At 51.3% G+C, this 26,099-nt stretch overlaps 1 protein-coding gene across 2 annotated transcripts; it reads left to right on the top strand.

Annotated features, from left to right (window-relative positions):
• Positions 1–10,411: 10,411 nt before the first annotated feature.
• On the top strand, positions 10,412–25,102 carry PDGFB (platelet derived growth factor subunit B). Of its 2 annotated transcripts, none has more exons than XM_064655130.1 (7): positions 10,412–10,756; positions 17,226–17,322; positions 20,526–20,609; positions 21,101–21,306; positions 23,009–23,150; positions 23,556–23,725; positions 24,921–25,102. In XM_064655130.1, exons 1-6 carry the CDS (start codon positions 10,601–10,603, stop codon positions 23,690–23,692), a joined length of 822 nt encoding a protein of 273 aa, XP_064511200.1. In that variant the 5' UTR covers positions 10,412–10,600; the 3' UTR covers positions 23,693–23,725; positions 24,921–25,102. The 2 variants fall into 2 exon arrangements, with proteins under 2 accessions (XP_064511200.1, XP_064511199.1); XM_064655129.1 differs by having other exon boundaries at positions 10,465–10,756; positions 23,556–23,721.
• The last annotated feature ends 997 nt before the right edge of the window (positions 25,103–26,099 follow it).

Below are 26,099 nucleotides of genomic sequence, written 5' to 3'. Positions count from 1 at the left end.
ATACCAAAATCCATGTTTCATGTATCCCTGGTTGGCTGCTTCAGTGGAAAGGACGAGGTCTTGTTGAACCGCGGAGCACAAGCCCCTTCTCAAACTGAGGAGCATTGGGTGTACAGTATGTGTGTGTGTGATGAATTCTGTCTCCCACTGCTCACACAAATACCTGGGCAGATTGGCAAGGGTGGAAAAAAGAGGATGTGTGCTCCTTCATTACTTCTGGACTTTAGGCACATGGGCAGTCAGTTCTGGCAGGCACCTTTCCTCAGAAAAGGGGACAGGAGAAGAAAAGCAATGCCTCCAGTGAATCTCTTCAGGGGAAACATGGAGAAAACACATTTTATGTGTTTCAATAGAATTTTCAGAGGCGTGAACAGAAGACCGTGTCCCCTTGGCATGCCTCAGGTGGATGAATACTCACACTGTGTTAGACAATCCTAATGCAGTGACCATGGTCCTCTGCTGGCATTGCTGGCACTGCTCACAGCAGGGCGTGAGGGGTACAGGCAGCCCCGTCCAGACAGTGCAAGGCCATAGGGAGCTCCCAGGCCCCATTCATCCTGCGTGAGGTCAGGAGAGTTGCTAGTATTTGGGTGCAGAAGGTAAAGACCTGCAGGCTGGGCTTTACTTCAAGTCCAGCCAGAACTTGAGATGGCTGGTATTTAAAAAAAAAAAAAAAAAGTTGTGGGTTTTTTTTTTTTTTAACAGCAAGAAAGCATCTTTGGATCCCAGCTGGGTCTAAGGGCCTGTGAGACGTGAGGGTATATCTGTACCACACTCCTTTATCGGGATTTTTCCATTCTCTGAGGTATCTCAACCCTCTGTCTGCCCAAGATAATGGAGAGGCAGCCAAAATGGCATTTTAAACTCTTGGCTCCCTCTACCAACAATTGGACAAAGCAAAGAGGCAGGATGGGAGAAACTGGCTTTCTGGAAACTTCTGTTAGATGGCAAGGGGTCACACCCCCTTCCATAGAGATTGGAGTTGGGGGTCATTTTACATCTGTCTTTAATGAAGAATGGTGGGAAGGGAAATTTAGCTCCGATGAGCTAATTAAATATATATATATTTCCACTCTGTTAGCAAGGAAAAAAAAAGCCTTGGAGCAGCTGCTAGGTCATTGTTTGCGAATTTAAAAATAAAAGTTTCTTGGCATAGATTTCAGAGATGGAGGCAGTATCTTGCGTTGTCATTCCAGAGGGTAAGGGAGAGCAAGTAAAAGAAGGATGAGGCCAGGCAAGGATAGTTCAGCTTGACTACGTGTTGCTCAGGTGTGTCTTGGCTTTTGAGCCTCTTTTCCCTCTGGCTGGTTTAGGTAATCAACATCCTGCCCAGATGGTGAGCCTCACCAGGGACAGATTTACAGGCCCCAGACCCTATAGAGCTGGGAATATCCTGCCACGGGGATGGCTAATGCTTGGCAGTGCCCTGAGTACCTTGGTAGGGCTAAATGGCCCCAACTAGGCTCACCTGGGATCACCACCTAGTTTAAGCTCCACTTAAGCTCAGGTCCAGGTACCTGCTCCTGGCCTGAGCTATGTGTATGTGTATCTGTGCCTAGCCTTGCCTCCAGTTGTCCTGGATTTCTGACTGGTTGTTCCAAGTGGACTCCAGTCCTCAGCTGGTGGTAGCTTTGTCTCCAGGACGCACCTTAGACCTGTGCTTCAGCCTTATGTCCAGCCCTGTCTCCTGCTCCTCCTGACTGGATCTTGCCTTGTCTAAGGCTGTGACTGGAATTTGTCCCTGTCATGCCTGAGCTGGGGTCACTCTTGGCTTGTCCTCTCTTGTGGGGCAGCCCTGTTCTTGCTACTTCCTCACACTGATCACAAGCCAGACCATGGTAGGAGGCCTCATCTCCAGTGGCCTTGATGCTGGTTTTTCCCTTCCCACCCTGCTGTATCCATTAGTCTGATGCTTTCTGGCAGCAGCTGCACATGGAACGGGAGACCTGAACTTTTCCGTTCCCAAGCCTCCAGTGCTGCCAATCCCTCTGAGCTGGGAATGGGCATTAAACTCACTCTCCACCAGCAAATAGGTCCTGGCTCTCCCTCTCATTTCTTGAGCACCACGTGCTGTTCACCCTTTCTGAGAGGGAAGGAAGGGGAGTATTCCCCTGTGCCCCAGCGGGTCCAGCCCTGCTCGCCTTCTCTGCTGGCCTACAATATGTTGGCTGTGGCTGCTCTCCCCCTCCCTGTGAGCACCTAGTGCTGCTCCTTCCCCTCTCCTGTCCCACCAATGGCTCTGGCACACTTGGTGTTCTGCCATTCTAAAGAGCCTGCCCCCCAATTCTTGGCAAAATGGAAATTAATAACAATAGTAATAAAAAAGATTTATAATCCCCCCCGACAGATTATGCAGCCGGGGAAAGAGAGCAAAGTGTGGGGGGCCAGCTGCCCTCAAAGACCTGTTCCACCTGCTCACCAACTCAGCGACCAAGCTGGGGAGGGTCAGAGGAGGCTCTAGGGAGGCACTGTTCAAAGACAGAGGAGGGTGGGAAAAGTTTTCCCTGCTTCTGAGTCAATCCCCCAGCTCACCTGCCTGGATTCCATTATTTGTAAGGATCTCCAGACACCTCGCAGATATTTTGGCAAGCTTGAGTTAGCTCCTGGTGTCCATCCCTGTGCAGCAAATGCTGCTGGCCCATGCTGCCCTTTCCACTGACACGGAGCAATGTGGTCAATGTGCACAGTCCAGGCTTTTTTCCTCTCCAGGAGCAAGACAGAAAGGCTTCCCGTGCGTGCACTTAAGACAAGTCTGTTTGTCAAGAGGTGTTGGCTCCCTCCTCACTGTGGTTATGGAAAGGCCTTTTTGTTTAAAGAGGAAAACAAATGAATAGATTCCCCTGACACCCAGACTTATCAGGCACGAACCCAAGGGAGTCCCTTGTTTAAACATTGGGAGTACATTGCTGGATAACACCCCTCCTATTCCTCTCCTCTTGGCTTTTTTCAGTTTTGTTAGGCATTTTTCTGCCTCTATTTGTTTTTTCTGAGCTTCTTGCTTCTGGCCAGACCTGCTTGGGGAAAGTGGGAGGGCAGTGAGGGTCCTACAGGCCAGAGCTTCTGGGCTGGAACAGCACAGGCGCAGCGCTGCTCCAAGGACTTGCCGTGGCAGAGCTGTAGGAGAGGATGCCATGAGCAGATTGAAACATATGGACGGTGTTTGGGACATGTCAGGGTCAGGACAAGAGGAGGCTGAAGTGGGAGAGAAAGTTTCCTCTCGTGATCTCAGGTTTCCCTCTCTTCTCTGCACATCTAAGCTGGTGAGGGAAAAAACGGTGTGCTCTCCTCCTCCCTGCCCTACAAAAACAGAGACTAGAGTCAAACTTGGAATTCCCCTCTGTCTCATCACTGGGGAGACAGGGTCTTGGTGGTGATCTCACCCCATCAGAAATCTTTCTGTGCACAATGCTAAGCAAGCAATGAAGAGGGAGGCTGGGGAGGAGGAGGGGAGTTATGGCAGGAAACCAAGAACACATCAGACACTCTAAATTTAGATCTTTTTATTCAGCTTGGACAATATTCCTTGATTTCTCATTGTTCAGGAGAGGGCAGAGGGCAGGGGACCTATTGAAAGGCTTTGTCCTGAGAGATGCCACTTAGTCTGGGTATAAGGGGGGTGGAGGAGCCACAGATGGTGTTGCTCTGGCATGGGCGAGAGCTGCATGTCCTGCAGTTCCAAATGGCCTTGGGATGGGGGGGTGGGTGGGCACCTCTGAGCAGACCTGGGACTTGTGAGGCAGAGCTCAGGGCTCCCCTCAACGCTGCACACCCAAGGTGCACTGCAAGGCAGTGTAAGGACCGGCACGAGGCCCCTCACGTGACCGGTGAGCGGTGCCTTTGCTTTGGGGCAGGTCCCCGTGCCAGCGGGACGTCAGGCACAGGGTGTGTAGGATAAATACACACCCGCTCTATACGTCTCACTGCCTTTCCGGCATTGCAACTCAAAGTCTATTTTTAAACTCCCTCCTTTATTACACAGGCCAGCAGATAGTGGCGGCCTGCCTCCTGCCATGCCAGGCGTGCTGCTCTCCCACGCACCCCAGGGAGCAGGCTGTCCTCCACACCACGCGGGGGGCACCCTGCCCGGTGATGGAGATGGGGCACAGGGTGGGCTATGGGTGGGCAAGAGCTCCCTCATCTCCCCAGTCACAGGCTCAGGCCATGGCGGGTGCTTGGCTGCCTTTGTGCTGTTGCAAATCAGCTGCTGGTACAAGGGTGCCACAGAGTATGTCATCCCACTGTATTGATGGGATGTTGGTTTTGTTCAAGGCCCATGGCTTAGGAGAGGTAAATGAGCTGACAGTTGGGTCTCAGAGCATCAGCAAATCAAATCCAGTGTTGGCACAACCAGACGAGTGCAGGCAAGAGTACCAGCTCTCAAAGGTACAAAAGGTCTTTACAGGTGGAAAGATCTTCGCAGGTGGAAAGCACAAGAGGCTTTCCACCTTGGCCAATGCCCTCACTTCCAGTGAGGAGCATTTTAAGTGGGTTTTGCTCTGTGACGTGAGCAGCAATAGCTGCTGGTGGGGTATGGGGAGGGGAGAGCTGCTTCTTTTGGTTTTCGACCCTCATCTTCATTTCACATCATGAGTCATGTTACGTTCTGAGCTGACTAACTGCTGGGGCTATTTTTATTTCAGCTCAGCAAGCTTCCTTCTCGCTGCTGCCACTGCCACCGCCACCGCCACTCGCTGCAGACCCAGGGGCAAAGGATGGAGAGATGGTGAGTGGCAGAGGGTGAGGGCAGGGGAAGCAGTGTTTGGGGTGGTGTCAGTGGAAAGGGGGACCGCTGCCCACCTAATCAATTTGGAAACAAAAATAGTATATGCCTTTTGAAAAACAACAGATGACCTGTGATGTGTGTTGTATTCACACACACATACGTATATATTTATTATACTGGGAGAGGGGAAGGGGGAGGGAGAGAAATTCCTTTCGAGTGCTATTCACCAGTCTGGAAAAATAAAGAAGGAAAGCAGAACATTTTTTCCTTTCATCAAAACAGGAAAGAGAGGGGGAATGGGGTGGGGAGCATATCCATAGACATAATGGATGGTTGCCAGTGTAAGGAAATTGTTCCCTTCTACCCTAAACTTGGGGGTTGGGGAGGGGGAGAAATAGATGGTAATATGATCAGTGAAGGCTGCATCCCCTCCTCCCCACTTGATGTAGGAACGTGTATGCACACAGGAAAGTGCTGAGAAATCAGTGCCCCCAGCTTTGCCTTCTCTCTTTGAATCCTGCTCGAGCTGCACATCCACAGAGATGTGAAATGCCTTTGCCTTCTCCTTCACCTCAAAGCATGGGGCAGCAAGGCATGGCCGGCACAACCCCTCTCCCTCTCTGCCTTTGTCAGGGACTGTGCTCTGCCCTCTGCATGCGTCTGCGCGCTAGTCCCCTTCCCCGTCCTCTCCTCTCCTCTCTGCCAGGTTTCTGCCAGGAATGGATGAGATGAAGGAGGTGGTGAGGGGCTGGGGGAATCCCTCTGATGGGGAGAAACAGGCAGAGGAGGGTGGTTCCCAGAGGAAGCCTGGCAGGTCCCATCGAACTCCTGCTCCCCAGGTGACACCTTCCCTTTCCCCTGAAGCCGCTGGCTCTGTAAGGGTTTTACTCATCCTTGGAAAGCATTTTCCCTGCCAGGGGAGGGAAGGAAAATTATGCAAGCCCTGGGTACCCTGAGGCTCTGCCTTTCTCCAGCACAAAATACAAACACCATGGTCCCTGCCTGTCTCTGTCTCCTTCCTTTGGTCTCTCTTCTCCTTTCCTCCTTTTTCCTTCATTAGACTGAATTCAGTTATTAGGAAGTCAGGGCAACTCCCATGTCAGCAGCCTCTGGGGCAGATGGTGTAAGCCATAGCCTAAAGCTATGTATGACGGCTCAGCTCCGTTCTGATCACTTGGCTCGGGACAAACTTTACACAGCAAGGCGATGTGGTGTAAAACTGATGCGCCTACAGAACAGGTCTCCTGGTGAAAACTAGGCGTAAAACTTACTCTAGGTGCTTCATTTCAGTGTCAGGGCTGCTCTGCTCCCCTCCATTGAGGGCTGCGGCAGCCCCGTAGCGTAGGCGTAGGGATTGCTCATCACTCTCCTGAACTCAGAGACCGGAGCAGGAGCAACACCTAAGTTAGATACCTTGAGTGGGCGGGCTGACTACACGTCGGCTTTCAACACCTACTAATTTATTTCCATTGATTGTTTTTCAAAATAGGACTCATCATGGAGAGGCTGAGACATCTCAGCTGTTCAGATTGAGTCTTGCTTTCCATTGTAAGCCCTGTTTTTCTTCCTGTTGTTTCACAACTCTCTCCCTTCTCTAAAAAAAAATGCAATAAATAAATTAAAAAAAAAAGAAAAAAAGATATTGCCCCTCGCATCGTGCCTCTGTGGATGGCAGCTAGTAGCTAATTTTTTCCACAAGATGAAGGGAGAGCAGCCTTGCAGCAAGGAACTGCCTATTGTCCTCGGACAAGTGTTACTCTCCTCCCTAGTGATAAGAAAATAACCAAGGAGATGAGTTCAGCTGTTCGTAGGTTTGAGAGCTCTAGTGGTGGTGAAAGTGTTTTAATAAGAAACCCTGCTACAGGCTCTTAGGAAATCTGTTTTTGTTGTGGTTTGTCTGTGGGGCTGTTGCCAGCTAGCACAGCTGTGACTAGACCTTGTCAAGTTGTCAAGTTGTGATGCTCTAATGGGACATTTTTATGGTCCAGCTACTTCAGGTAGCCTTGAAACATCTTCCTAATATATGCAGTGTTGGTTTCAAACTGTTTTCCTGTGACATCTGGGACACCAACAGCCTCGCAGGCCTCCACACCCCTCCCACAGGCCAGGTGAGGGGAAGATTCAGTCATCCCCATTAGTTTTAGGGGTCTGTGGGACAAATGTAAAGCTAATTTCACAGAAGTAGGAGAATCAAAGGAGCACCTGCCTGACTCAAGGTACAGCACTTTTAAGGACATGCATCTCTATCGAATGCTATGCCAGTGAGACTGGCCCAGCTTTTAGTGAGTCTCAAGACCTTACTAGGGAAAAATCTGTCTCTGTCTTAAAAACAGCAAGAGTAAGAAAAAGAGACTGAAGCCTGAGTGGCTTGAATATCACTTTGCTCTATTTCCAGGCAGGGTCATAGGTAGATGATTAGTCAAATTCCAAACATCCTCTTCCTTGCTGTCTGGAGGATCAGCAGGGATTAGCTTTTTGTTTCTCATGTCGAGCTTCTAAAAACTGCCCAGCATCATCCACATGAAAATAAATAACTCTATTTCTATCCCAGCTAAGATGTAATGTAGCTGGTTATATTAAAAAAACAATACCCCACACCACACATATTCCCCCCCAAAATCAGGCCCTGCAGCAGCTCTTGTTGCTACTGAACAAGACATACGCAGCAGTCCCCGCTAGCTTTCTGCTGAGTCCTTCTTCTCTCCGGCAGCAATATCTCTCCCTGCTGAGGAGTTTGATCAGCCCTCCCACACACAGGCTGTTCTGTCCTGGCCAGGCAGCCACTACAGCGTGGGGGACCCTCTACACAGCTTGAATCAGGTGGCATGAAGGTGGTGGAGCCACACTAGATTATTTGAGGGCAGAAATCCTTAAAATGCACCTTAGCTTCCATTGACCCCTTACGAGCCTTAAACACGTAATGGGGTCATGGACATTCAGGACCTAGCTGCCCCCAGCTCCTTCTACCCAGATAGAAGGGCTTCCAGAAGCTGGTTTGGCCATCTCAAATCCTCAGCTTTCCCCCTGCTGAACACCAAGGAGCCCAGGGCTACAGAGTTTCTTTGGCCGGTGCCATCTGGAGTGAGGTGAGATGGACCCAGACCCTTTTAAAAACTTTTTTTGAGGCCTCCTGCAGATTTCAGAAGGAGTTTCAACACCCAGGTAGACATTAGGGTAGCAACTCCACTCTGCCTGGGGGGTTAGAGAAAATTATCATCACTTGAAATGGCTGGTACGCTTGCTGGCGGGACAGGATGGAGAATGAGGGGAATTCTAAGAGCGTTCTGAGGAATTTGGGGTGGGACAGGGCTAACGTGGCTGGAGCATCTAAGATAAAGACTTGTTAAGGTCTCCAGCGGTAGAAATGAACAAAGGTATGCCTTGCATTTCCACTTCCTCCCCCTTGAGCTCCAGAATTGAGACCAAGCCACTTTAGACTTGGTTTGAGGGACTCCCAGAACACTCCTTATCTCTGCACTCATGCACCTCAGACAGCCTGGGTGTCAGAGCTCACATGGCTCTGACCAACTCCCCACCTGTAGGGAAATCTGCCCCCTGTTCTTCTGGGTTAGGGTAAAGGGCGGTGATCCCTTGTGACTCAAGAGCACCTTGACATGCTGCCCCACCATAGGACCTTCCATTTTGTGTCTACATGACCTGTCTCTGTGATGGGAGGAGCAGAGGAACTAGGCTATTTTAAGAAAGCTAAGAGGGACCCCCAGTCCTCCTTGTGTCCCTGTGCTTTCTGACGAACACCCACATCCAAAGTGAAGTTTGGAGGTGTAGCTAGCCAGCCTGGGAGGTGTTGTCAGATGCCTACTACAGAGGAGCTGTGGGCTGCCTGCTGCTCAGTTCTGGTAGCTGCTCCTCATACCTGGGCACTTGGGATGGTGCATATGCAAGTGCTGGTGTGAGACCATGTGTTTTAGAGAGGGTTTAGCTGCATAAGACTCACAGGCACCTAGATAGTGTAAGGGAGCATGTGTGATACTGCAAGATGAGGCCACTGGTATGCCAGTGGGTGTACGTATGTGAGAAAGGAAGAGAGAGGGGTAGAGTGAAGCAGAACACATGGATGCCCAGGGATGTGTGAATGAGACAAAATTTGCACATAGCTGTGCATGTGAGTGGCTCGAATAGGAGCGTGTGCGTAGCATAGAAAAAGCAGGGAAGATGCTTGGGATTCAGAGTGAATGCCTGCCGAGTGCCTGCGGTGCATGACAGTGCAGGAATGTATCGGTGGATAGGAGGCTGCACAAAGATGGTGCAGAAACCCCTCCTGGTCGTGCCTGGAGTGTGCTTTGCGAGTGTGCAACCCCACGCTGGGGATCACTTGTATGCACATGAGAGGGTGTGCGTATGGGTGTTTTTTCAACAGGATATGACTCTTCCTTGAACTCACCTGTTAGCAGCCTTCCCCTCCCCATCCCTCTCCCCCCACAGCAAATATCTGCTTGCTTAATTTCCCTTCAGATGTTTATTACATCGTGGAGATAATCATGCAGCAAAATACCTCCGGGTGCCACGAATAACACCAGACTGTCTTATAGGAATGAGTAAATTTCTCTGGCTTCTTTTTTTTCCCCTTCACACAAAGAGATGGAAGATATTAAAGCCGCCTCTCTCCCTGGAGCTAGTGCTGTAGCAGGGCAAAGAAGGCGGTGAGGGGAGCTTAGAGAAATGGGCTCCAGACTGAAACAGTGAGAACCTGGGGCCAAAAAAAATAACAAACTACCATGCCGGGAACTCCTCTCTTCTTATCTCTTGCCGAGGAGGCAGGAATTTCTGTCCCCATTCCTCACGCGATATTAAAGCCACATTATACAGGTTACTGCAGCATTAGTCATTTTTAATTAATTTATCATTTAAATTAACACACTTTTTATTTTGTCAGCAATGGACTGCTACTCCCTCACTAGATTTTTCACTTGATACCCAGCCAAGAGGAGGGTGGCAAGTTATGCTCCACCCATCTCCTCTCCTTCATAAAAGGAGCAGCCCTGAGTGCCAGTTTAGTCTCTCTTGCAGCTCGCAGACTAAAATAAAGCCCCATCGGCTCACTCACCTCTCCTGCAATTTTGCCTTTTCTGCATTTTTTTGGTTTTCCTTTTTTGTTGCAACAGAGTGCAGGAGGCAGCATCAGCAGCTCTGCTCTGAGGCTTGTCAAGGCTCAGTGCACGCACACACACACACACACATGCACGCACGCAACCCAGAGTGAAAACATTTGCTCTCACCTGTCTCCAAACCCAAAGCAAACCTCCTGTCCAAGCAAACTGCCAACACTTGGAACAAGACGGCACCCGAGCCAGAATCTAACGTAAGGCGAAAAAATTCAATGTACACTAGCAACTTTTTGCTAAAAAGCAAGAGGACAAAAGGAAGGAAAGGAGCATTTTAAGAAAAGGACACCTCAAGGAAGATTTCATTTTTTGGATTTCACACCAAACTTTGGAAAAGTTTTTTTTTGGTTTTTGTTTTTTTTTTTTTAGTTATTATTCTGTTATTACCATCTTTTTCTAAGAACACTGAGACATTGTTACCTGCATGTAAAAGCTTTTACATATATATTTTTTTTTTAAAAAAGGAAGAAAACCAAGAGGAAGAATAGCATGTGGACCACCTAGCCAAAGGCACCACTGAAGCATCCCTTGCAGCGAGGGGGACATAGACTCTGGATGTGTGTAATTCCGAGGGACTGCATTTTTTTCCCACCGGGCTTATGAGATAGCGCAGAGGCAGGCAAGTCATCGAGAATTACTTCTCTCTCCCCTCACCACCACCACTACCACCACCTCCACGTCCTCTTCCAAGGGCTCCTGCGATTCTCCCACCGCAGCCCGGCTTGGAGGGACATGGGAACGCGCGGCGCCCTCGATGCCTGAGGCCGGGCGGCCGCGGGGCTGTCTGCGGGAAGCGCTTCCCTGCCGGGGCTCGCCGTCCATGTGCCCGCAGTCGGCGGGGCCTGGAGTCGGGATGAATTTCGGCGTGGTCTTCGCGTTCATCCTCTCCCTGCCCCTGGCCCGCATGGAGGTGAGTTTCCGCCGCTGGCAGCGGGCGGTGCTGCCGAGCTGCCAGCCCCGGGATGCGGGCAGAGCCAGCGGCGGCGGCCGCTCCCGCCCCGCAGGTGCGGCGGGTGAAGCCCGGGGGTGGCCGGGCGGGAGCGGAGGGCGCGGAGGGGGCGAGGGGCCCGGGCAGGCGGGCGATTCCCGGCCCCTCTCCGAGGGAGGGACTGCGGCCGGTGCGCCAATGGCGGGCAGCGACCGCTGGAGCGGGCACCCTTCTGGAGCGGGCGCTACCCTCGGGACGGGGCCGCCGGGGGCGCTTCGCCTGGGAATACATTCACCCCCGTGTCTGTAGGGACGAGGGGCATACCAGGCTGAAGCGCCCTCTGGTTAATATGTGAGGAAGAGTGCTGCCTGTGAGCCGCGGGGACCCCGCAGCTTCCCGCCCTGCCTCGCCCAGGGCTGTCACCCCGGGGCAGGTGCCGGCTCCATCGAGCCTCTCACCCCGTCCAGCGATTTTGGCATCACTGTAGCGTGCGTGCAGCAGGGACCGAGGCCCAGTTGGCACCCCTGGAATAACACACAGTGTGAAACCCACCCTGGCATTGCCAAGGGGCTAGTGGAGAAAGGGCGTGGGGGTTTGGAAGGGGCAAGGAAGGGGCCAGCGTGGGTAGAGGCACCAACACGGAGTGGCACAGTTGTACAGCAAGGCGTGCCTACAGCTAGGGTGATGGGAAGAGGCAGGAGGTGAGTGTCTGCTGTGCTTCCACAGTCACACAAGGATCTTGTCCTGCAATCCTGAATGCTCTGCTCAGGAGGAAGCTGGGCAGAGGGTGGGGGCCAGGTGGTGGATTTGAACGAACATTCCAGCTCTCTTCAGTTTCCCTGAAGCCTCATCCCAAGCCATGGCTGAGGAAAAGGAGCCTTAAGCCCCCAAATCCTTAGCCTCTGTCACCATGTTTCATCATCTGATGGTGTGCAGATTGAGGGGACCAGAAAGCCCCTAACATTCCTACACAGTGCTAGGTTCCCACTTCAGCTCATGGCAAAACTGTGGGTTGGATCTGCAACTTGGTTGTCAGGGGCAGGACACATCCTTCCACCAAAACTTTCCTCCCTTTGCATAATTTCTCTCTTTTTCTTCCTCATTTTTGGGCAGGGGAGTGGGTGCACCCCTTGTGGGGTGTCAAGGAAGAGGTTGGGTGCGAAGCATCACGTCACCTCCCTATGGGCCCATTTTGCCCTTGCCCAAGCCACAAAAGGAAGCAGTTAAAGCTGTGGGCTGCCCAGTGGTTATGTTTGTTTTGGGCAGAGGATGGTATTTCCTCTGTGGATGGCTCAGATCTCTTCCTCCCATGCAGCATGAAACATCAGCTATGGTTGGTGCTGGGGAAGGGTGAAGGTGGAAGTGCCTGATCCCAGGGGGCTGTTGTTCAGTGCTGTAATCACACTGAAATACTGCACAGCTCTATGATAGACTAGTAGGGTTAAAGTTTGGGAATTCTGGCCCTAGGTTTCATAGGAGGAATTGTGATATTTGTCATTGTATGACCAGAGAACCAAGAACATTTCTGCTCGGGTAGATGCTTCTGCCTTCAGCCAGTCCCCACATCTACTTTGAGGGCAGTGTGTTGCACCCTCTGCACCAAGCACACACAGCAGAGCTCCTACCAGACTGCTGAACCATAATTGTCCTCTGAACGGAGCTTGCACTTCTTCCCAGCCCTGTCAGAGAAAGTGCATGAGAAGCAGTAGCTCCTCAGATCAGTAGAGGCCTGAAGGAAGAGATGGAGCCTCCTGAGTCCCTCTCCCTCTGTGATCACACCCACCTGGAGCTGGAGGGCCCTGGAGCTCTTCCAGCCAGAGGGAGTACAAGCCTCAGCGGGAAGGTATTTGCCAGTTGGGAAGCAAGGATGCTAAGCCTATTTGCATTTGCCCTGCGGGTTATAACAGTTGCCTTGCAACATTTACAGAGATGGGCTGAGCCCATCTTGGTTGTGCTGGGGTGAAGCCCCACTGGCAGGCTTTCTGGAATTCCCAAGGAATGAGGTGCGGCTGGGCGCTTGCTTATAACCTCGGCCCAGGTCCCCATTGCATCTTCCTGCTGCCAGGCTCCAGCGTTCTTCTATAGTCTTCCTAGAATAAGGCAGTGACAAGGACAAAGCAGTGGAAGCTGGGATGGATGACATGTCTGGGGTGAGCTCGTGGAAGGAGCCAGGCGAGTCGTCCCTGCCTCCCTCTCACCATCAGCTGATGTGAAGCAGCAGGAGAGAATGACAGGGTTTCTGAGCTGTTTGCAGTGCTGCCGGTACACAGCCAGCCCTGGGGGTGGAAATGCCTCCAGCCCTTGCAGGGGACGTGTGGGGGGAGCGTGGAGGAGCAGCGGAGTCCCCCTTGAAATGGGAAAAGGGTGGGTAGGACCTCTCATACAGGTCTGGCTGTATTTTAGGAACGTGGGCTAGATCAAACATTGTTTGATTATTTTAAGGAGGGAAAACATAACCCTCCATCCCACGTGGAAGGGGCTGATGTGATGAGGGTTGTGCCTGCTGTGGGGTCCTCTGGCAGGCGGATGTTGGAGTCCCCTTGTAGCCCAGAATGAAGCTGGAAGGGTGGAAGACCTGTGCCAGAGGAGGGCTGGTGGCAGGTGCTGCTGGTCTTGCTCTCTGCTAGGGAATGCAGTGGAGTTTCCCCTCAGGGTCCTCACGTCAGCTTCAGAGGGAATTAAAAAATGCTGTTTGTTTGGGGTTTTTTGCCTAGCTGATCATTCGAGACTCTGCTGCCAAGATTCCTTGCCATGGTCAGTGTGGAGGTGCTCAGAAAGTTCTCCTCTCCAGGGCAGAGGAGAGGATAGCTGGGTGCTTCCCTGCCATTCCCAAATTGGTACTGCTGCTACCCTTCTGTCCTTCTGTGTGCAGTCACACATGGGTGTGTGTACACACACTAGCACAGAAAAGGGAACTGGAGGAGTCCTCACCTTGGGAGTATCCTTGCCTTGTTTCTTTGAGCTCTGAGGGTCTGCCTTCCCTGCTGGTTGCACAGTCTTTGCTCCCTCCTCCTCCGTACCTGCTGTGCTACCAAGAGACTCACTTTCAGGCAAGGCTCTGAAACCCTTGCCCAAGGGAGGACTGGAGCACAGTCCTGCATATTTCCTGTACCACCTTGGCAGCAGGTGATGGCAAGGGGACCTTTCAAACATCCCTGGTTCTCAAAAGCATATGTTGGCAGAAAACTCCAGAGGCAAGAGGTGGTGGGGTTAGGGAGGAGGCAGGTTTTGGGGGATTGCATGTGTGGGGAGAAGGGACAGGGGAATGTCTTGTTTGCAGGGTGTTGCTGCATCTATGTCGTTTTGCAGTGGCCAAACAGCGCTGCTGGATGTCTGGAAGGAGAGAGGCAAAGCTGCCAAGAGACCCCAGCATCACAGCCACAGCACAGGGCAGCTGCAGGGCAGGCAGAGCCCCTGCCCAGGTGCTCTGCTGGCTTCTGTCAGGTGTGCTGTGGTGCTTGCCCTTCAAGCACCAGTACCCAGCTCAAGAAGGGGAGTGGACGTCCCTGCCAAGGGATTGGTAGATTGGGGGGTGCCCCTGCAGCTCAGGGAAGAGTCAGGAGCTGGGGGGCAGAGGGAGGGAGGGAAGAACAAACTTACTTTCTTCTAAGAGTTCAGGGCCTCGCAGGAATATGAGGCCAGGCCTTGGGGCACTTGACAGCCAGCCAAGAGTCCATTGAGACAAAAGTCTTCTTTGATCTGCCGCACAGTTAAAAAGGGAGACTGTTAACCTGTGTTAGACAAATAACTCCAGAGGAGCTGCTAAGCAGGAAAAGCACCAGCTGCTTGGGCTAGTCTGTTGGGGATCCCACCTCTTGCTATGCTCCTCCATCTTCTGACCCCATGAGATCAGGCGGACATGGCTGATGGACTTCTGCTTCCCTGTGTCCCATCCCCACAAGTGCCCCAAGCCTGGGTGTGTGCGGTGCCCCGATCTCAGAGCCTCTCAGGCACAGGGCTGGGAACCAGAGGCATGGCTGTTCCCAGTGACAGACCCCAAAGGGAGCAAGGACAAGGCATGGCAGCTCAGGTTGTGTAGCTGTTCTTAGGCCAGATTTGGACTTGGTTTTGTACCACAGGGATAAAGGAAGGAGCTTCACAGGCTTGCAGTTGTCACTAGCAGAGTTGCTTTACAAAAATGGGGGAGGAGGACAGGATTATGAGCCATGTGGGCTGGTGTTACACCATAGCCATGCTGATAGTATCTGCATCAAGAAAAAATTGGCATCTAAAACTGCTGCTGTGAGCAGGGAGTAGAGCTTATTCCTACAGGCAGTCCCCAGAAATCCTGAGGGCCTGCATTTGCAATCCCTGATTCGTATCTGTTTCCCCTGCTCAGATAACAAGGTGACACCTCCCAGCTCGCTTCCAAAGTCCCCGAGTCTTGTAACACCTGCCCACGCTCTCCCCCAGTGAGTGCCAGAGTTTAAAATAAAGTTCCATTTCCTACACGTATTAAGTGTCAGGAAGGACCAGGGGCATCCGTGCAGAGCAGCATTTGTACACAAATGCATTTAGCTGACAGGTGCAAACATTAAAAGCCTGCAATTTCACTACCCAGCGCTGAGCTCTGACTGCAAGTACTGGGAATTGCAAATGATCCCTTTTCCAGTAAATGTGTGTGGCACAAGGCAGGGAAGTGCTGCAGGACCTCTCCGGCACTGGGCTGTTGGTCCCCCTCTCCCTCACGCAGCAGGAGTTGTCAGAAGGCATCTTCATTTCACAGCTATTCAGTGATCCCTGAATTATACAAGTCTCTCTCTTGCTGTGCATTCATCACTGATGCTGTTTCCCTCTCCCTCAGAGACCGAAGAAGTAATGCCTGGGGATGTAAAATCTGCTTTTTGCTGCAGGCGGACAGCCAGATCTGTGGTGAGATGTGACAGTGACAGGAATGGACCGGAGCAGGAAGGCTCGTTCTGACTCAAGCTCTCTGGGGGATCTGGCTGCAGAGGTTTAGGACACTAGTGTTGTCTGCTCTGCAGCTCTCCCATGAGGTTTCTGCCCCATGACTTGGGCTGCAGCAGCCTTCATGCCACCGTGTCCTAGTTTAAGCTATAGTATTAGAGGGTGGTCTGGCAGGGCTGAGGAGGGACTACTCCTGTTGCCCTGCTATAGAAGTGAACAGCGGGTGTCCAAGGGACAGGCACATGTGAGAGAGTGCCAGGCTCAGTCAGCCATGCAAAAGTCCTCAAGCTTTAAAGCCAACGTTTAGCCACCTGCCTGGTGGTTTTTCTCAACTCCGATCGGAAGGGAAGTGTTCTGCACTGAACACAGGCAGGGAGAGAATGGCTGCACGCTAGAGGACCACACACATGCCACCATAAAAACCCACAAGAAAATCTCTGTGTTTCACAAGCACACGAGCCAAGTTCTCCTCTCAGTTACAGAGGCATATGTAGGGCTGTGGCTCAGATACCATCCAGCACCCAGCTGAAAGAGCAGCTTTTCCGCTTGAGTAGCCCTGAATGAAGAGAGCTGGGAGCAAAGCAAACACTTTGGCCAGTACTTTCCTCCATCTCTTTTTCTAGTCTTTCGGAAGTATGTTTTAATCAGCACTTGCTTTCCCACACCGCTCCTTTGTAGTCTTATTAAGTGCTGTCACTGGGGCCCACTCAGAGTAAAATTCCCAAGATGCTGATGGCATCGCACCTGCCTGCACAAACTCTGAATTTGGCCCATTGTCTGATGTTGCTAAACCCGCTAATTTAGGGTTTTTTGGTGCTGTATGCAGAGACAACCAAACTCCCATATGTTTTTTGCTCCAAATCAGCTCCTCAGCCCACCACTTCCCTGTAGTCTTTGTGGTTTCACTGCGAGCTCATACCAGAGCAGCCTCAGCTGTGAAGGTCAATCTTCCTCTCCACCCCTCACCTTTTTTTTTCTTTAAAAAAGAGTATGCAAATGATGTATATTATTGGGCCTCTGTGGTTTGAAAACACGCGCACGCACACGCACATACACACGATAACTGACAAAGCCCGTGAGGGAGTTTCATAACAGAGGGAAATATTGGGAAGGTTTTATCTGATAGCATAAGGGAAGTCTGTTAAAACGCCTTTACTGCAGGCAGCAGGAATGAGAAGCCACCTGGAGAACTCATACAGCACCGGAGAAGGAAGCCTTGTTGGCTGCTTGCATAGTGTTCAGGGCTCTGGTGCACAGCCTGGGTATTTTTTTGCTTTTTCAGTCTCCAGACAGCTTTGTGAGAGACAGCAAGAGGGACTCTCTTGCTTTTGCTTAGGTTTCAGGCTTGCGCCTTCATGAGGCATAAAGCCCTCAAGGTTTAAAAGCCAACGCAAGACAATGCATGTCTATGCATTTTGCTGGTTCTGTTGTGTCTCCTCTGTGCTTGATTCCCCCCATCCTACTCCATGACACAGTCAGTATTTGCAGATCACCTCTCTAATGCTTGTTTCTCCCTTTCTTTTCTTTTTTTTTCATCTGTCAGGGGGACCCTATACCCGAAGACATTTATGAGATTTTGGGTGGCGGCTCAGTGCGTTCCATCAGTGACCTCCAGCGTGCCCTGCGGATAGACTCCGTAGGTAAATCTCTTCACCAAACACTCCTCTATTTTTTCTTAAGTCTTTGGAGGGTTGGGCAGGGATATTCCATTTTCCAGCAGGTACACTATCAACAGACCTCACTGTAAATATAGGAACCATTTAGGAGCCAAGACCTGGCTATTTACACACCTAGTCCCCTTGGAACTTGTGGGAGTTAAAGGCAACTAGATGCCTTTCTAGATCTCCTACTAACTGGTCTAACAAGGGTCACTGGCTTACAAAAATAATAGGAGATGGGCAAGGTGAGTCCAAGAAACTGAGGTCAGCACTTTTCACCCAGGCAGGAGGGCTTAAACTGAACAAGGATCAGTTTAGGAGGTGGTAAAATGGGAGGTGGGAATAGGGTGACAGAGGAGGGAAGGGCTGAGTGGGTTTTCAGGTTTAGCATCCACAAAACCCCATGGGCTCCCACAGGCTCTTAGGATAAGGGCTGCAGAGCACGTGTCCAGGGTTGAGATGCGGGACAGGGGCTAAGTCAGGGTACCGTCGCTTCACCTTCTGCCCGTAGATAAGAGCTCCGGGGGCTGCAGTGCCTTAGGGTCACTTGGCCAGGGCTGAGTGCAGTGAGCAGCAGGAGCAGCGAAGTGTGGAGGGGTTGGCACGTGTGGGAACTGGAGCACGCGCCACGGCGGCTGGGCTGGCCCAGGAATTTATTTATAAACGGTCTCTTCAGAGCAAATTCCTTTCTATTCTAACCCTGCTCCCGCCCGTCGTCCCCCAGCCCCCCCAGCTCGCCTTCTCTCTCGTGTTTTGTCTGTTTGGAGCTTTGTAATCCTTGCCGAGACACTATCTACGGGGGAACAGAATTTCCTGCTTTTGTTTCCTATGCCAGTCCAACCACTGGCGCAGTCTCAAAAGCATTCCCGCTGCCTTTCAAAACGGCCCTGGAGGGGCAGGGGGGGAAAGCGAGGGGGAGGGCACCAGCTGTGTTCAGCTATTGTTTGTCTTAGAAAGAGGCAACGAGGCTCCCCACCACTGCCAGGGCCACTCCCTGCCCTCACCAGTTCCCTCCTCCTTGTCCACGAGCCACACAATGGGGCAACTTCCAAAATTAGCTGTGCTGGATTGTCCCAGGCTGGTCCCCCCCACCCCAACTGTCTTCAGTGCTGACCTGGGGTGTAGAAGGACAACCTGGAGGAGGGAGGGACATGGTTTTCAATAGGAGATTCCTTTCCAGTCAACAGTTGTTGCTATTTTTCCCCTCCATTTCTGTCCTCTCATCAACTCAACCTGTGGTCAAAGGGCAGCCCACCCCCCCCCATTTGATAAAGTGCCAGGTGGCACAGGATGGACAGGTGGGGAAGGAGTGGCTGAGAAGATGTGTGCGGTCTGTCATGGCCTGGTGTCTAAGGAACAGATACATCTCTATCACAGTTACTAACCACTCTCATGGCTAAGAAATAAAATGGGCTTCTCTCATTGTCTTGAGACGCCCAGAGGTATGGGAGAAGTCTGTGGAGCTTTGAGTCACTGGTTTCACTTCAGGTCTCAGATGGGAAAGGCTGGTGAGGGAAACAGAAAGTGGTGCTGTGAAGCAGTTTCTTTGTTGCACCCCGTGGCTCTCATCTGCTCCTAGGCACTCACCGAGGGGCACTGAAATTTGCTTGCCCTGTGTGGAATTAGAGTATTTGCTAATTAGTATGTTAGCAAAATAATACCAAAGTGTCTGGAGCTATTCCCCGTGCTGTCCGTGCACGCTGTATGTGCCACAGCTGCTTCTCAAGGAGCACAAGGAGCCAGAATGAGGCAGCTTCAGGAGGCAGATGAGCTGAGATAGTGCTCTCCTGACCTGAGACACTACTGTAGACCCAACAACAGAGGTGTGTAGAGTGGGAGTCAACTCCCTTAACTGTGGCTGCCTGCAAAACAGGTGTGTCATCTAAGCCAGTCATCCAGGCATCTTCTCCAGTCCCAAAAGAACTACAGGCCCTTCTTCAGCATGATCAACCAGTTCTCCTTTTGGGCATCTGCCTCAGGGAGAGAAAATGGCACCTAGAATTGATCACACCTCTCTAGCTGCTTTAAAGGATGTCTATCTGTCTCTCCACCTCGTGTGTAGATGTTGACTGCTCAGGCATATACGATTCCTACCTCTGTGCACCTATCCCAAATCCTTCAGCAGCTGCTTCAGAGCTGAGCAGAGAGCAAAGTCTCTGCTCCCCCTTATAAGAGGGCTGCACTAGGGTAGAGCTGAGGAAGAGGAATGGGACATGATGGGTAAGGGAAGTCCGCTCCACCACGCATCTGATAAACAGAGATCTTCCACTGGCCCCAAATTCCCTTTAAGAAAATTGCTCCCTTGATGCTGACGTCCATTCAGTTTCCTTCAGCTGCTAAAGCAGGTCAGAGAAGGAAAGAGCTGTGGCTGGGTGGGAGCTATCTTCGAGTGCAGCCATTGTCCAGAGCTCAGGAGTGGCTGCGTGTTGGAGTGCTCCATGGGGATTATGGGCATTTCTCTATTCAGCACTTCCTATGGGAAAAGGCAGTGGGGTGGGAGGGAACCGCTCAGGGCTGGCCTGAATGCTATCAGTCTTCCTCTCCCATCGCTGACTGAACCACCTCCAGATCCTGCCACTTACCTAAGAGTAGTATAGAGGAAAAGTAATTTTAACTATTTTTCTGTTATTCTGTCATAAAACTGCTCTAACCTAGAGCAGCTGAGGTGTGGTGGGAGGGAGAATGCAAGCACCCCATCTCCCACACATCACCTCCTTCACCTGCCCTCTCACCTCCCAGCTCTCTCAATCCCAAGCCACCCCAGCAAGGCACCTCAGTGTTACATACCAAATGTTCTGCTGGTCTCGTTTGGTCTTTGATCCTCCTTGCTGTATCTTGGTCTCAGCTGGCTGATCTGAATCCCTCTGCTACTCCTCTCTGATATCAAAAAGCCCTGGCATGGGCCTTATCATTCTTGAGCTGGAGTTTTCCTCCCCCTGACCTGAGTGGGACACCTCTTTCATGATAGGCTTGTTGCTTTGAGCTGTGCAGTCTGAGCCAAGGGCAAACCTAGAGTGTGCTCCAGCACAGCTGTGACCTTGCTGGTGGGTTTACACCTAGTGTGACATTCTGGGGCTGTGGCTTATGCCATGTCCCTGCACTTTGCCTAATGATCTGAGCACAAGTGCCTGCTGTCTTCTCCTGCGTGTACCTGGTACTATAAGGTCATGTCTTTCCCTTTGCAGAGGAGGATAGCTCGAGCCTGACCCTGAATGCAAGTCAGCCTGGTGAAAACCCTGTGGCCCTGTCTCGAGAGCGACGAAGCCTAGGTGAGTCGGGGGTCTTGCACCTTGTGATTGTTGGGGCACTTACCTTAGCAGCCATGGGTGGGTGCAGATGCGTGTCTGAGATACAGATGTAGGGGTAGAGGTTGTAGTGAGCGTGTATGTGTACACAGATGAGAATGAGGGTCTGGGCCTTGAGTAGGAGCTGGGTGTTACACCCTGGGAGGGCAGGAGAGGGAGTCTGGAGCTCTGCAAGCTGCTCTGCTTTAAATCCTGCCGGTACTGATTGGCTCTAAAGAAGTGTCATGTCCTGCCTAGGACTGTACTGCTGCAGTGAGAATTATTCTACTGGGGCCTCCTCCACCGGGCATGGCTCTGTACAGGGAGGGAGCTGGAGGGGTGGGAGAAGGAAGAAAGAACATGTGTGTGTGTGAGAGCCATGCGGGGTCTTTCTCTTCCAGTAGAGGTGGCTGCAGTGGGATGGTAACAGCTGCAAAGCCCATTTCATCCCCCATTCTTCTCTTGGCCCTCCACAGATGCTCTGGCAGCAGCAGAGACAGCTGTCCTTGCGGAGTGCAAGACGCGGGAGGTGGTCTTTGAAATCTCCCGCAACATGGTGGACAGCACCAACGCCAACTTTGTGGTGTGGCCACCCTGTGTGGAGGTGCAGCGCTGCTCCGGGTGCTGCAACAACCGCAATGTGCAGTGTCGCCCCACACAGATCCGTGTCCGGCACGTCCAGGTAAGGGAGATGCCTCCCACTGCTCCCTCCTCCTGCCGCCCACTGCCACCCCAATGCCCCAAAACCAAGCCCACAGCGGGTCTCAGATGCAAGGCTCACACAGCTGCCTGCCTTGCACCCCCTCTGTTGTCACAACCTCTGCATTGGCCACGCAGCGCTGCAGACACTGGCACGGGTCACGTCCATGCCAGCTGCTGGGAGGGCTGGTGCTGTCCAGCAGCTGGGGACTGTCACCATGCAGAGCTACAGGGCACCATCCCCAGCTGCAGCTCCATGCCATGGGCCTTTCTGTGGCTCAAGGCAGCCTTGTCTGCTGCGTTAGAGCAGAAGAAATGGGGCGCTTTCCTCACAGGAACTGTTTTTGATGGAACAAGAGGAGGGCTTGCAGTGTCAGTCTCCTTGCCCCCACTGCTGCTGCAGCTTCTTTCCAAGATGCACTGAAGCAGCTTCTCCCTCTCAGCCAACACTTACCTCCTGACCTGCTACGGCAGCCAGCAGACACCTGATAGCTAACCTCTTGCTCTGATCCTCCCCTCACAGCTACCAGTGATCTCCTCACAGCTTCCTCCCAGACAGCTTGTTTAAAAATAATGTTCATCCCATACTAATCCTCTGCCTGAGCTGCAAGAGACTCCCCCGGGCAGGCAGTAGAGGTTGGCTGGGAGAGATTGTATTCACACAGCCTTTTTCATCAGGAAATTCCTTTCTCAGAAAAGCCAGGCTGAATGAGGGGAAAAATAGGGGGGAGCAGGAGTTGTTTTTCTGGAAAAAAACAAGCGAGAGGTCAAAAGCCAGCCTGAAAAAGTGACCTGGAAATGGTTTCTTTGAGGACAGAGGTCTCTCTATTGTTTGGCTGGAAGTGTTTGTCTAGTGAGCAGCGTGTGGTCTGAAGTGTGTGGAGTGGGCTTTCAAGGAAAGATAAACAGCCTGGCTGCTTCAGCACTGGCTGAGGGATGCTGCTGGGGGCAGTGGGTTTAGAGGAATTCCATCCCAGACACACAGCACAGTGAGTATTTATAGCTTGCGGAGCACTTCAGGGACTGCAGTCTTGTTAGATAAGCTGAGTGGGGTCAGGCCCGGCTGCTGCTGGAGTGGGAGGACCCCCTAGAAGGCTTGTGCCCTGTGGTGGGATGTGGAGCAATGTGTCTTCCTTCTGAGTCAGCACTGGTGGAGAGTCCGAGGGAATTTCCAGAGCACCGCCTTTCCCATAAAACATAGAGCTGAGGGCTTCAGCCCTGCGAGTTATTAAAGAGCTTGAGACAAATTCAGACAGGCCTCAGCAGAGCTGGTGAAGCTATGTTAGCTTGCATTGGGCCTGAGTTTTTCTCCTTTTGCCCTTCCTGTAATTCACTGTGGGAATTAGTTCTGGTTGCCCCCAGGTCTCCACCATCACATCTGTCAGAAACAGGCTAGCCAGTTCTGCATGCTCCATGTTTCTCTCTGTGATCAGCCAGTCATCCTGCTTAAGCAGCAGCAACAGTTAGGAACAGGGAAACCAACCAGAGACATCCAAACTTGTCTAGTCTAGGTCTGCTCTGCTGGTATGTTCAGAATTATTTGCCATACACACCACCCCCAAATTTGAACCATGCTTCGTGCGCTGCCTTCTGACCCTTTAGGAAGAAAGGCAGTACTGAAGAGTGCTGACAGAGTGGGAGCTGCAGCTGTATTAATCTTTTGCTTGCTTCTCTCTTCCAAACAGGTAAACAAGATCGAATTTGTCCAGAGGAAGCCAAAATTCAAAAAAGTTGTTGTGCCTTTGGAGGACCATGTGCAGTGTCGGTGTGAGGCCGTGTTCCGACCACCTCCCAGGAACATCCGTCCAGGGCCACGTGAACAGAGACGTAAGGATCTTGACATTAGTAGAATGGAGGGAGGCATGAGAAGAGAGGCTGAGGAGAGAGGGAAGAGCCCTCCACTGGTTTCAATCTACTTAGCTCCAGTGAATCCCACGGGCCTTCGCTGGTTTATACCAGCCGAGGGACCTTTCCCAGGATATCTGCCTGCCTGCAAGGGGCTGAAAATGAGGGAAATGAAGGAGGGGAAGGTGAGAGGTGAGGGGAAGGGCATGGTGGGAAAAGGGAGAGGGCAGAGACTGTGGAGAACAGAGGACAAGGGACAGAAGAACAGAGAGAAGCCTTGTGGCCCTCCTGTTGCAGAGATCTTTGTTGACAGTGTGTGGAGAAAGATATTTCAACATGAGCCGGCTGCCCCTCGCCGTACAGACACTCTCTCCTCTGTTTTGGCAGGCTTGTCGCCATCGTTCACCACAGCCGCTGTCTCTCAGAGGCAGCGAGTACGCCGGCCGCCGGCACAGAAGAGGAAACATAAGAAGTACAAGCATGTCAACGATAAGAAAGTGCTGAAAGAAATCCTCATAGCATAGAAGTGCTGGCAGGGGAGAGAGAGCACAAGGCAGGTAACAGTTGGGAGAGATGTCCTCCTGGGACATGGCATCTTGGACCCTTCCCACAGCACTGGCCGCTTATTCAGCTTGGGGCTACTGCAGGATCAAACCTGGGTCTAAGGAGGGGGAAGGACTAGGTTGGGTGCCAACATGTGCATCCTATTTATGCCTTTAAGTTGGAAGGATCAGGCCATCCTTGCTCCAGCCATCCTTGATCTTGGGCCCTGCCCTCTCCTTCCCTGCCTCCCTTACAGGCAGAAAAGAAGCCTGACTTCTCTCTACACCTAAATCCCCTCGGGGTCCATGTAATTCATCTCTTCTGTGGAGCAACTCCCGTCCTCCTTTGTCTATTGATTCTCCGTTGAAAGCAGAGAATTAATGTTGCTCTGGGGATCCCTTTTCCTTTTATTTCATTAGTCAAGTTAGCAGAAAGACTGAAAAGGAGCAACACTTTCAGTTCATCGTTCTCCTAGCGGGAAACCTATGTGCATAAGAAAGGTCATACCAGGGAAAAGGAGAACTGGAATCTCTGGCAAGAGATCTGGACTTCATCAGGCCAGGGTCTGATTCTTCTCTCCATGACTTGTGTAAACAGGAGTAATTCCCTCATCATCAGAAGAATTTCACTGGTACAAGGGAAAGGAGAATAAGCCCTGGTTCCCCATGAGAGAGAAAGGTACAAAAAAGAGAGAATGAGTAGTCAGGGCACAGATCAGGAGGAGCTGAATTTAGAGAGAGGTGACACAGCTTAACAGAGAGAGCCCTGGCCCATGGCTCAGTGGTTCCAGCTCTGCTGCAGCCCCTTGAATGAGCCCAGGCCACTCACTTCACATTCACTTCCCCTTACCTTGGGAGAGGAGATGGCGGGCTTCCATCTGTGGCATTTCAGGAGCTGGGGGCAAGGGGCACCTGGCAGTGCCTTGGGATTGGGATTCCCATGCTTAGTACTATGAGGGCTCGAATTATCCCAGGATTCTGCTGGCCAGCCTGAAGTTCCCAGGGTGGAAAATGATGCAAATCCATGCAAATCTCAGCTCTGGCTCAAGCTGTTCAGGGTAAAAAATAGAGAAGGTCAAAAGTCCTTCCAGCCTTCTAATCTGGCATTTTGACACAAACATTTCCAGAAGAGAAAAGGGAATAGAAGGGTAGTTGCAGGGGGAAAGGGTTACATATTCTAATGCTGTGTTTGGTTTTGTTTCACTTCCAGGTTTATTTAATATATTTGCTGTATTGCCCCCATGGGGTCGTTGGAGTGACAACTTTTCCTCTTTGTCCATCTGCCTCGACGTCTGATTCAGACGGCAATTGGTGCTTCCCTTTCCATCAGTGGACCTTCTCCCACCAAAGCCTCCTTTCTTTCATTTATTAGCATAATTTTAAAGTTTTACACACACACACACAAAAAAGGACAAAGGTGACCTTTATATATATATATATATATATATGAGAAAAGAACAGAGTACAAATAAAACCATGAACGCCAACAGCCACTTGTGACAAGGACAGGACAATGCCTTCCCTGCTACAGAGGACAGGATGGAAAATGTGAAAAGAAAAGTGGGTCCAATTTCTTCTAAGGAAAGGAGAAGACCACATGGACAGAGGCCAGAAGGGGAATATTCTCCCTTTTCCTCATGCTTCTGGTAAGGCTGGGGGGCCTGGCTGAGATCTACACTTGCACTGGACCTATATTTTGGAAACAGGCGTGTCTCAGATTGCAAGCAGCGACCAATGATGGAAAATGCACTAAGGACTTTTATCAGCCTACCCGGACAGATATATATTTTTAATGTGCGTGTGTATATTTTATTTTAAAAAAGAAAAACCAAAACTATTAAGATATACAACATCTCTGGGAACAGAACAAACAAGCGAAGAAACAAAACAAAAACAAATCAAAGAAGCCAAATGCATTCCCCCCCTCCCTTCCCCCTCCTGCTCCTGGTGCTGACTGGAAGGTGTTTGGATGGTGGGGAAGGAGCACATGGCGGCAGAATCGTCTCCACGCCCCTGGCCCCTGCCAAGAGGAGCCATCTTTGCACATGCTTGTGGAGAATTCAACTTTCCAGGCTCGGACTCAAATTATTTTTTAAATTTGCTCTGTATGTGTGTGCGTGTATATGTGTGTGTGTGTGTGTGTGTGTGTGTATATATGTGTGCGTGCGTGTGTGTATGTGTATTTATACATGCATATATAAATATATATATATATATAAATATGTTCTTAAATGGGTTTCATTCCCCAGTGGCAGGAAGCTCAGAGGCACGTGCACGCGTTGGCTTCACTAGTCTGGCAGAAAAGCACACTGTTACTGCAACGTGCCTGCGAGGCCCAGGATGGGGCAGGCAGAGGCATCATCTGATCTCTCTCTCTCTTGTTGCCCTT

Source organism: Pseudopipra pipra, chromosome 5 (genome assembly GCF_036250125.1).
Source record: "Pseudopipra pipra isolate bDixPip1 chromosome 5, bDixPip1.hap1, whole genome shotgun sequence".
NCBI classification, from domain to species: Eukaryota; Metazoa; Chordata; class Aves; order Passeriformes; family Pipridae; genus Pseudopipra; species Pseudopipra pipra.
The sequence above is the reverse complement of the archived record's forward strand: the minus strand, read 5'-3'. Positions and strand labels throughout refer to the sequence as shown.